This window comes from Diceros bicornis, chromosome 3, assembly GCF_020826845.1.
Source record: "Diceros bicornis minor isolate mBicDic1 chromosome 3, mDicBic1.mat.cur, whole genome shotgun sequence".
Lineage (NCBI taxonomy): Eukaryota > Metazoa > Chordata > Mammalia > Perissodactyla > Rhinocerotidae > Diceros > Diceros bicornis.
Window position 1 is genome coordinate 86,416,001 of NC_080742.1, and position 12,305 is coordinate 86,428,305.

General features: G+C 35.3%; 1 protein-coding gene across 3 annotated transcripts in view; it reads left to right on the top strand.

Annotated features, from left to right (window-relative positions):
* The window catches only part of TRIM24 (tripartite motif containing 24), a 108,802-nt gene that overhangs the window by 51,134 nt on the left and 45,363 nt on the right, over positions 1–12,305 (top strand). For all 3 annotated transcript variants that reach the window (XM_058530974.1, XM_058530990.1, XM_058530982.1), the window contains exons 3-4: positions 2,382–2,529; positions 7,972–8,104. In XM_058530974.1, the coding sequence (XP_058386957.1) occupies positions 2,382–2,529; positions 7,972–8,104 (281 nt within the window). The remainder of the gene's footprint in view (positions 1–2,381; positions 2,530–7,971; positions 8,105–12,305) is intronic.

The following is a 12,305-nucleotide window of genomic DNA, read 5'->3' on the forward strand; positions in this document are numbered from 1 at the left end:
GCAGAGTAGGAGTGTGGAAGAGTTGGTGCTGAAAGTAGAAATTATAGAATTATTTCTGTCAAAACAGAAAGCAAGGAAGACAGCAATTATTACACGTATGCACTGGAAATATTCAACCAAATCATGTTTTAAAGTTATGTGAGGGGCCGGCCCCATGGCTTGGCGGTTAAGTGCGCACGCTCCGCTGCTGGCGGCCCGGGTTCGGATCCCGGGCGCGCACCAACGCACCGCTTCTCCGGCCATGCTGAGGCCGCTTCCCACATGCAGCAATTAGAAGGATGTGCAGCTGTGACATACAACTGTCTACTGGGGCTTTGGGGGGAAAAAATAAATAAATAAAATCTTTAAAAAAAAAAAAGTTATGTGAAATAATTCTTCTCTGTATGGTTAAGCCACCCACTTGATACGTAGGTTCATTTGTTTCATTTTGCTTTTGATGTTTAGGGATTTAGTTTTTTTTAATTTAAATTTGTATAAGTACATAAAATATTCATATAGTTTCAAAGTAAAATCTGTAAAACCGGGTGTATTCAGAGAACTCACACTTCAATTCCTGTCTCATCTACCCATCTACCTTTTTTCTTCTCTGTCTTATAGGTAACCATTTAATTTCTTTTATGGTTTATCCTTCTATTTTTAATATTATTTTATATGTAATTTTAAGTAATTTTATCTTATTTTTAAAATATAAGCAAATAAGTCATCCCACCCCATCCCCATCTTTCTTAGATAAGCTGTGGAATGATATGCTTTTCCACTTTGCTTTTTTTATTTTACTTTATATACTAGAGATCCCTCTCTGGCAGAATATATAGAGATCCTTCATTCCTTTTTGTAGCATACTGTGGAGATTAAATATTAAGTGACATTCTTACAGAGGTGATAGTTGAAACTAAGGGAGTAGACAAGACCAATCCTCAGCTCTAACAAAAATCTACAGAATTAGAGGAAAGAGTGGTGTGGGATTCAGAGGGGCAATTGGGGACGTAAGAGGATCTGGACGTATCAAGGAATCCAAATGATTTCTAGGAAGTAGGAGTCAGTGGCACCGAATGACGTTAGAAAGGTCAAAGATGATAAGAGCTGAGACAAGGCAGGTTTTGGTTTATGGAAATGTTATCCAGATATTTGGAATTTGGCTAATGTAAACCACTGACTGAGGGGGAAGATTTTTTTTCCCAACCACAAATGATAATCCTGAGGACTGCTTATATGTTGTGTAACTTTAGTATCAGTCCTCAGAGAATAGTGCCACCATCTACACAGGTAAACAAGCTGGAGACATAGGAGCCATCTCCTTTACCTCCCATATCCAGTGCGTCTTCCAAACCAGTCAGCATTACTTCCTGAATCTCCCTCATTCATCTCCACTTCTACCCACTCTCATCTAAACTACTGAAAAAGCCTCTTACTTGTCTCTATGTAGAAACACTTGCCCTTTTCTAATCTGCTCTCTACGTTTCAGCGACAGCGATTTTAAAAATGTAAATTTGGCCATGTCACTCACTCACTTAAGAGATTTAGGAGACTTCTTCAGACAAAGACCAAAATTGTCATGTGATCCTGTTTGATCTGGCTCCTGCCTGCCTTGCCACCAGCTTCTCTTCCTAGTCTTCTTGATCTCTCCACTTCAGTCATACTGGCTTTCTGTCAGTTCTTTGAACTTGCCATGCTCTTCTTGCCAGAGGCTTTTGTACATGCTGTTCTCCCTACCTTGAAGGCTTTTCATCAGTAATTGATGACTCAACTTTCATATCTTGGTGCTAATATGATCTCCTTAGAAGCTTTGCCTGGAAAATCTCTCCTCTCACTTTCCCCAACCTTCCAACCCCACTAAAATGAGATCAGTTTCCCTCATCATGTGCTCTTATAGCTTCTCACACTTTTCCTCTATGACACTTCTCAGATTGCAGTTATGTATTAGTGTGATTATTCCAATAATGTTCGTCTGCCTCACATTTAATCTTCACAACTACTCAGTAAAATCTGTGTTATTATTCTCATTTTAAAGATGAGCATTCTAAGTAACCTGTCCCAGACCACTGAGCTAGTAAGTGGGGGAATTAGAATTTGAAGCCACATTTCATCTATGAATCTAGGTATCCTAAGGGCAGAGACTGTGTTTACTTTTCATAATCATTGTATCCTCAACACTTAGCATAGTGCCTGGAATATTTCCTATATTGAACTAAGGACAGTGTCCTTATTTTTCCATTTCATATGTTTATAATTTAAACATAATGTTAGTTTAAATTTATGAACACTATTAAGAAGGTAACTGATAGAGTCGAGTATGGTTTGTATATCATTTATGGATGACTAGTGGTGTGACCACCTTTTCGTTTTTCTCAAAAATTGATGCATCATGTTTCTTTTATTAGGTGTGTACAAGCTGTGAGGACAATGCAGAAGCTAATGGGTTTTGTGTAGAGTGTGTTGAATGGCTCTGCAAGACATGCATCAGAGCTCATCAAAGGGTGAAGTTCACAAAAGACCACACCGTGAGACAAAAAGAAGAAGTATCTCCAGGTAATAAATTAGTTCTTTTTATCTCTTTTTTTCCCTCTATGCCTCCCCACCATCTTTTCTTCCTTCCTATACTGATTTGTTTTGAAACACTTTTAAGCATTAAATATACTCTTGTTTTTTAATACAAGGAGGTCTATATTGTAGTTGAAATTTGAATACTTACAAATGTTGGTAAGTATGAATAGATATAGAATCCTTCTGCCTTATATTCATACTCGACCCTCTTTCTCCTATAAATGCCCTAATTTGGTGTGAATGTACAGCAAATGAAAACAAAGCTGCTTTTTGAACTTTTCTCTCTTATCTCTTCGTTTACTTCTAAGATGACAAGGAGTGGGCTTAAAAAAAGTTTTACAACTCTTTTCCCTCTGATATTGTTGTAGTAAACCTGTTTCACGATATTTGATAGATAGGTAACCAAAGAAGCTTTGCTTTTTATGTAAGTGTGGTTTCTGGGTTTTTATGTTGTTGCTTATAATATAAAGTTTACTAATACTTTTTTTATTGTAGTAAAATATATGTAACTTATGTAACTTAAAATTTTAATGCTATTTTAACCTTTTTTTTTTTTTTGTGAGGAAGATCAGCCCTGAGCTAACATCCATGCCAGTCCTTCCTCTTTTTGCTGAGGAAGACTGGCCCTGGGCTAACATCCGTGCCCATCTTCCTCCACTTTATATGGGACGCAGCCACAGCATGGCTTGACAAGCAGTGCGTTGGTGTGCCCCCAGGATCCGAACCTGGGCCACCAGCAGCGGAGTGTGTGCACTTAACTGCTCCGCCACCAGGCCGGCCCCACCATTTTAACCATTTTTAAGTGTACAATTCAATTGCATTCATAGTGTTATGCAACTATCACCACTGTCTATTACCAAAACTTATCACCTCCAAAAGAAACTGTACGCATTAAGTAATAACTGCCCATTCTCTTCTCCCCTCAGCCGCTGCTAACCTCTAATCTGCTGTCTCTGAATTTACTTATTCTAGATATTTCGTACAAGTGGAATCATACAGTATTTCTCCTTGGGTATCTGGCTTATTTTACTTATCACAATGTTTTCAGGATTCATCTGTGTTGTAGCATTTATCAGGACTTCATTCATTTTTATGGCTCATTAATATATTTTTGTTTAAAAATTATTTTATTGTTTCTTACTCATTGAGTCAACCAGTGTTTGTATGTCTATTCTATATTCTAAAACTTTGCTAGGTACTAGAAATAAAAAGCTGAATAAGACAAACACTTCCTACCCTTGTGATGACAACTAACAAATTAGCAATCATAGTTTGTCCTCATAAGTTCTGTGGGAGCACATGAAAAGGGTACCAAACTCAGATTTGGAGATTTAAGTTCGAGGCCAAATCTGTGAGTTCAAAGATACATAGAAGTTCATCACATGAAGGAGAAGAGTGGGGAAAACTGAAGCACATGTGCAAATTTCCAGAAGGAGAAAGTTGGGTATAGCCGGAGAGTAAGATACAAGAGGAGTAGTAGTAAGAGATGAGCCTAGCAGTATGGAGACAGGAAAAGGAAGATATAATTTCTGAAGACAATGATGAAGAAAAGGCACAAAAGAAGGCCAGGTATAGATTCAGGTAAGTTTAATAGATTAGTATTAGAAAGACTTCTGTTTTTCTGTGAAGTCAGCCTTCTATTAAAAAAGAGAGCAAGAGCAGTTCTTCCTCAGCAAAAAAAAAAGAAAAGAGGAGGATTAGCATGGATGTTAGCTCAGGGCTGATCTTCCTCACAAAAAAAAAAAAAGAGAGCAGAGGAAATAGGATTAAAAGATAAGGAATGTGGAGGATATTTGAAATAACTCCAGTTGAAAGAGAGCTCCAGCTTCGGGAACAGGATTGCTTGGTAGCTTGGAGGTTACAGTTGGTGTGTAGGCCTTTAAAACTTGCTCCATCAGGCCTCAGTAGTCTGGTGTGGGTATAAAGAAGAATTGAACTTATCTAGGGTTGGGGTTTAGTTGGACAGTTGTTTCAGAAGTTCAACAGGGTGAGAGATGCAGATAATGGCATGTATTGAAATGAAGGATTTGGGGATTTTAACTATATCGAGGAAGTGAAGTTGGTAGTGTCAGTTGACAGGGTGAAAGAAATGGTTAGGAACTAGAGATATCGATGAGCTACAGTGAGAATAGTTAACTAAGAATTGGAAGGTTAGAAAATAGAAATTGTTAGAGTGGGATGTTTGAATTTATGATGATAGAAATGAAACAATTATGGACAATCAATAATCTAGGGTGGGACCATGATGTATATTAAATGGAATAAGTAGCTAAAATGAAGTACAAGTCTCTAGAGATGAAAAAGTCTGAGAGGCTTGTCTTTATGTGGTAATTTATGTGGACTTCTAAATCATCCAGGATGATGATGAGACTTAGGACTAGGAGGATGACTATGAGTCAGGATCTAAATTCTTCTGTATATAAAGGAAATCTATAAATGGGTGACATGATGTCCTCATTGTCTAAATCAGAAGCTCTATAAATAATCATTCCTGGACGGCAGGATGTCCCAAGCCAACTGAAGATGTATGGTCACCCACCCTATCTACTGTGTGGTGCCCAGATGACATGAACATCAAGGAGAAGGGTGCAGGGAGCTATGAGGATATTCAAATTACTAATATTGAACCATCTTTCCATTGCTGGAATTAATTCCATTTGGTGTTGATGTATTATGCTTTTAATATTTTTTTTAGTATACTGCTAATTTTCTCTGGTTATCTTTTTTCATTCTGAACTTTATGTATTTTTATCTTCTTTTTGATCTGACTAGATAGTAGGTTGTCTTTTTGTTTTAATCCACAGAAACAGCTCTTAACTTTATTTATCTAATTATCCTTTATACATTTTTAGTCATTAATTTTATTTTTAATTCCTCTCAGCTTACCTTAGTTTTATTTTTTTTCTTATTTTATTTTTTGTGAGGAGATCAGCCCTGTGCTAACATCTGCCAATCCTCCTCTTTTTTGCTGAGGAAGACTGGCCCTGGGCTAACATCCATGCCCATCTTCCTCCACTTTATGTGGGATGCCGCCACAGCATGGCTTGCCAAGCAGTGCGTCAGTGCGCACCGGGATCCGAACCGGTGAACCCCGGGCTGCCGCAGCGGAGCACGCGCACTTAACCTCTTGCGCCACCCGGCCGCCCACCTTAGTTTTATTTTATTTAAAGTTCTATTACTAACTTCTTTGAGATAAATACTTGATATTTATTTTCATTTTCTTTAGAATTGTAAGTGTTTAAAGCTTGATTTATGATTTGCCACTTTGATTTCTGCTGTTTTTTAGATTGCATGCATGGTTACCAAGCAGTTGGGGATTTATGAATTTTGGTGTTTGTTATTTTCTACTTTGGTAGATTTTAAATAATGATATGGAAAGAGGCCCATGATGTATATTAAATGCAAAAAGCAAGTTGCTGAAGAGTGGGATTATTATGAACCCAAGAATTCATTAAAAGAAAAAGGAAAATTTTCCCAGTGCTTGGATTTTGTTTGTTTGTTTCTGGTTTCAGCTTATAGTTTTATTATATCGTGATCAGAAAATGTGAGTCTGTTAGCTCATTCTACTTGCTGGCACACATTTAAGGTTTTAGTAAATATTAATATATGAAAATAAATTTCAGATAAGTAAAAAGTTTAACAAAGAGAAACCATAAAAGTTTGCCATATGAGAAAAAAAAAAGTAAACATTTCTATAATTAGAAAGGAGAAAACCTTTCTGGAAGCAGCTCAAAAGCTAAAGCCACAAGAAGAAAAACGAATAAATTTTTCTATAGAAACTTGTAAGGATCTGCTTGGAAAAAAATACCATTCAACCAAGTGAGACTGGGGAAAATATCTCTAAAATCTTTGGCCAAACGTGTTTACAAATTGAGAAGAAAGACAGTTGGACAGAAAAATAGTAGATATTATGAATAGATAATTCTTAAAAGACATACAGGAGCCGGTCCAGTGGTGCAAGTGGTTAAGTGCGCATGCTCCACTCCGGTGGCCCGCAGTTCGCCGGTTCGGATCCCGGGTGCGCACCGACACACTGCTTGTCAAGTCATGCTGTGGCGGCGTCCCATATAAAGTGGAGGAAGATGGGCATGGATGTTAGCCCAGGACCAGTCTTCCTCAGCAAAAAAGAGGAGAATTGGCAGGTGTTAGCTCAGGGCCGATCTTCCTCACAAAAAAAAAGAGATACAAATGGTTGATGAATGTGAAAAGTTGTTCAATCTCAGTTGTTAAAGAAATGCATCCAAAGATAGAAAAATCTTTTTTTTTTTTTGCTTATTGAATTGGCAAATATTAGAAATATTGAGAAAACTCGGGTAGTAGGTTAATAGCCACTCTACACTGGTAGGAGTACAAATTGGTACAATTTTTTGGAGGGCCATTTAGTTATATATGTATAAATTACCCTTTGATGCAACAATTCTACTACTAGGAATTTATCTTATGGTAATATTCAATGATTTATAAATTTCATATGTTTATTTCAGCATTAGCATACAATATTGAAAAATGAGAAGCATTCAAATGTCCACTGGCAGTTGGTATATCCATTTGGTGGAATACTATACAGTTAATAAATAAGTGAATGTATTTGCTAACACACAAAGGTATCTAAGATAGAGTAAGTGAAAAAAATCTTACAAGACAATATATGTAGTACTATTTTTTTAACTTTATAAAACAAAATACCTATTAGTATATATAGTTATATAAACAGAAAAACAACCAGAGGAACATATACCAGGTTATTAGAGGTTATCTCTTTAGGTGGGATTAGTTCTGAAATGTTTAGATTTTGCCTTTAATTATTAGTGAGATAACCAGTGTTTACTGTTTAATCAATCATTGTATTTATTTGTATTCTGATTTTTCCGTTTAACGTTGTAACGTAGGCATTGCCCAGTTTTATCCCCACTCTGGATAAGTGTTGAGAAGTTAGATGGATAACTACGGTATAATAGTGGAAACTTTATGATTTTTTTCTGTGTTAATGGGTATGTAACCTCTGTTATGATTTTTGTAAAAGTGGGGAAATAATTTTTTTTACCACCCCTTTTATAGATTTTTATTAGATTTTCTGAATTAGATTTTTAAAAAATCTCCCCACATTTAAATAGAAAACATCCAGTTGGTTCACACTTACTTATCTGGGTTATTTTTTTAAGACTTTTTAAATCCATAAAGCATCTTTTTAAGTATACAGTTGCTTTTTCTCCTGAATTAATTTTAATTTCTACATTGGAAAGTGAAAAGCTCATTTATCGTTTCCTTCTGAATATTTTAATATCTGTAAAACCTAGTGATTGTAATGGCATCAATGAAACAAGCTGTTTTTATATCAATGGATTTGAATTTAAATGGATAATCTAATAATTATTTACTATTCAATTATGTTAATTTTCTTCTTTTTGCCTCCCATTGTTTCTACAGAGGCAGTTGGAGTGACTAGTCAGCGACCAGTGTTTTGTCCTTTTCATAAGAAGGAGCAGCTGAAGCTTTACTGTGAAACATGTGACAAACTGACCTGTCGGGACTGCCAGTTATTAGAACATAAAGAGCATAGGTATCAGCATCTTTCATTATATACATAATTTATAATACAGCTTTATGAAGGCTAGAAGACTGCTGGCACCCCAGCCCAGTGGCAGTCTGCAAATAATGTTTTGTTTGGCCGGCAGTTTGTTGGCCTATTGCAGGATTTATCAACTTTGGCAATATTGACATTTTGGGCCAGATAATTCTTGGTTGGGAGGGGCTATCTGGTTCATCGTATGGTGTTTAGCTGCATCTTTGACTTCTGTTCACTAGATTCCAGTAGCATCCTCCCAGTTGTGACAACCAAAAATGTCTCCAGACTTTGCCAAATGCCCTAGGGACAAAGTCACCCTGAGTTGAGAACCACTGGCCTATACAGTGTTGTAATATATGTGGAATTAGTTGCTAGTGTGGTTAAATGAGGAGATTTTACGTTAAAAAAAAAATCTAGATCTTTGGTCTTTCTGAGAAAATGGAAACTGTTGTAGCCCTGGGCCCCACATGCCTTCATGTCAGTGTTTGGCTGGAATTGACTTTAGTGCTCTTTAGAATAAGGCATGCCTTTTCCAATTCATCATACTTCCTACCGAAGCTTCCTTTTAAATCTGACTTCCATAGACATTTGAGTTAGCAACCACTAATTTATCCTGCAAAATTCCGATCAATTGATACAAATATAATTGCTTAAAATGGTCTAGGCTCCATATAATGGCAGACTGGGGAATTTGGACCAACCGTACCAGTGAGGATAACTAGAAAAGCTGAACAAAATACAGAAATTTTAGAGCTTAGTAGTAAAGAATTGGACCAGGATTGGACTGGAGTGGGGACAGACAATGGTAGGGTTTTTTTTTCCCCTTTGAGGCATTTGCCTAGACATTGAGGAGTACCTTTAATAGCCTCACAGAGCTGGGAAGATATGAATTGGAGTTCAACGGTCACAGGGGTTGAAGGCTTCTCCTTGCCATGAGTTGGGATCCTGAAAGACTACACTATTATAGTAAAGATGAACTAGCTAGTAATTAGTTCCTCACAGGGACTAAAGCTCAGCATCAACTCTTCTCAGTACCCGAAGTTGGATTAAATTGAAATCATATTTCTGGTGCCCGAAGGTACCTGATAGAATCAAATGTAAATCCTCCCTAGAGAAAGAAAACACCATCTTAGGCCTCAGATTTATTCAATAATGAGTTTTGCAAAATGGTCCAGTACACAATTAAAAGTAACCTAGTATGCTAGGAGATAAAACAATGTGAACAAAACCTAGCAGATACAATAAACACTATAAAAAGACCCTCAGGGCTGCATCTTATTATATTGAAGGTAAGAGACAAAGTGGAAAATTTGGGTGGAGAACTGAAAACTATAAAAAAGAATGAAATGGAAAGTCTAGAACTGAAAATTACAATAATTGAAATTAATAGAGGGTTTCACAGAAGATTTGACATAGCAGGAAATTTTTAAATATCTAGAATAAAGCATGATAAACAGAAAGATGGAAAGCAGAAGAGGGATAGAGAAGATGTAACACAGGGTAAACTGGTGTCCAAGGAGAGAAGAGAGAGAGAATGTGAAGGAAGTGACACTTAAGGACAGAATATAATGGCTTAGAACTTTATAATACTGAAGAAAGACATCTAGCCCATATTTACTAAGAAGCCACATAAACCCCCAGCAGGATAATTAAAAAAGAAAGTAATATTTGTAAAGGGCAAAAAGAAAATACTTACAAAACTAATATTCTATACCTAGTGAACATATTCTTCAAAAATGAAGGTTAATGAAAGACATTTTTAGACAAATTAAACTGGAAAAATATATTCTCAGTAAACCCTCCCTAAAGTACACTTTAGGCAGAAGAAAATGATGGATGATGCATGATGGAAAAAGAGCAAATAAAATGATAAGTATGAGTAAATCTGAATAAAGGTTGACTTATGAAACAAAAATGTCTTGGTGTGTCTTATGTGTGTGTATGGTATATCATACAGCATACGTGTTAAGATATGAAGTTTGTAGTCTAGGGCTCATGCATAGTTTAGGAAGAGGGTAAAAAAAATGCAAATTAATATCAGATAAGTCAAGATCTGCATTTTGAATGCAAGAGTCACTAAAAGAAAAGGAAAAGTGTCTATGATTATCAAGATTACAGCAGGGAGAAAATGGAATAATTAATAATCAGTCTAAACACAGGCCAAAAAAGAAAAAGGAACAAAGAACAGATGGGATTTAATAAGGACTGATAAGTTGGTAGATCTATAAATACATTTGTAATTATAATAACTGTAAATGGACAAAATGTTCCAAATTAAGAGATTTCAGGCTGGATATAAGAAAGAAAATAGAAAATTTGTTATTTGCTTTTTATAAGACAAACATCTAAAACCTAAGGTATATAAAGAGAAGGATTGGAAAAGATGTGCCATACAAACACTAACCAAAGGCAAGCTGGTATAGCAGACAGAGATATAGAGAGGGAAACTTTATAGTGATAAAATGCTCTCTTCATCTAAAAGATGTAACAGTTCTAAACTTATATGCTCCTTAGCCTTAAAATATATAAAGAAAAATGACAGAACGTAGAACAAATAGACAAATCCACAGTTCGAGTGGGAAATTTTAACATACTTCTCTCAATAATTGACAAAACAAGCAGACTAAAAATGAGGATATTTCAGTAAGATTCAAATAACACAATTGGCAAATGACCTCATGGACATTAAGGAACACTGCACCCAGTGATACACATTCTTTTCAAACATAAAAAGAAAAAATTTAGTTGTCTATATGCCAGGGTAGTCTTCAATTTCAGAGGACTGAAATCATATCAAGTCTTGTGTAAACTCAATGCAGTTAATATAGAAAACAATAGTAGATGAGAACAGTCTTCATATATGTGAAAATGAAGAAATGCAATTCATATGAAAACTAAATGCAGTGATGCACGATTCCGGACTGTATCCTAGACTAGAGGGGGAAAAATGATACAGCGACAAATGGCATAATTGGAATATGGTCTGTAGATTAGATGAAAGTATTATCTCAGTGTCAATTTTCATGTATTTAATAATTATACTATTGTTGTGTAATAGAATATCCTTGTTTTTGGGAAATGCCTAGTAATTATTAAGGCGTTAAAGGGTTATGATGAGGCAATATTTGAAAACCTAAGCTGTATAAAGGTATATGTGAGATCTGTATAGTATTGCAAATTTAACTTTGAAATTATTTCAAAATAAGCAGTTAAAAATAAGTTTAAATAAAGCATCAAAGGAGATGTCCCAATAGATATTAGAAAATATTTTTATCTGAATGATAGTGAAAATACTATCCTTGAATTAAACTGCTAAAGCTATGATTAGAGGAAAATATGTATCAAGTGCATATATTAGATAGTAAATATAAAAGGTAAATGCACGAAACATTTGTCTCAACTTAGAAAAAAACAGCAAATTGAACCCAAAGTAAGTGGGGAAAAGGACACAATAAAGACAAGTGCAGAAATTAATGAAACAGTCAAAGCCAAGAATTGGATCTTTCAAAAGACTAGTAAATGAACAGATCCCTTTATGAATGATTAAGGAGAGAGCAGGCCCAAATAACCCATGCCAGGAGTGAAAAGGGGGCATCACCACATTTTCTAAAGGCATTTAAGAATATAAAAAGGATATCTGTCAATAGATTTGAAAATTTCTCCATGAGGTGGGATAATTCTTAGAAAATACAACTTACCAAACTAGCACAAGATAAAATAGAAAGTCAGAACAGTCCTTTAATGTAAATCCAAAATTTATAACTTTCCCACAAAGAAAACTATAGACCCAAATGACTTCACTGATGAATCTACCAAATAGGTAAGGTAAAAATAACACCTTTTTTATACAGTCTTGTCCAAAGAATAGTTAAAAGAATGAATTCTCTTATAAAGAATAAAAATAGAAAATTACAGACTAGTCTCACGCATGAAATAAACATAAAAATTCTAAAAAATAAGTTAGGAAACCAAATCCAGCAGTTTAGTGATTTGGGGACAATGTAATCATAACCAAGTTGTTCTTATTTTAGGAATACAGAGTTTGTTTAACATGTGAACATCACTCATGTAATTCATCATATTAAAAGAATAATGGTAAAATTATATGACCATCTCAATAGAGGCATAAGAAACATTCAATAAAAAAAAATACACCCATGATGTAGAATTTTTGCAAACTAGGAATAAAAGGAAA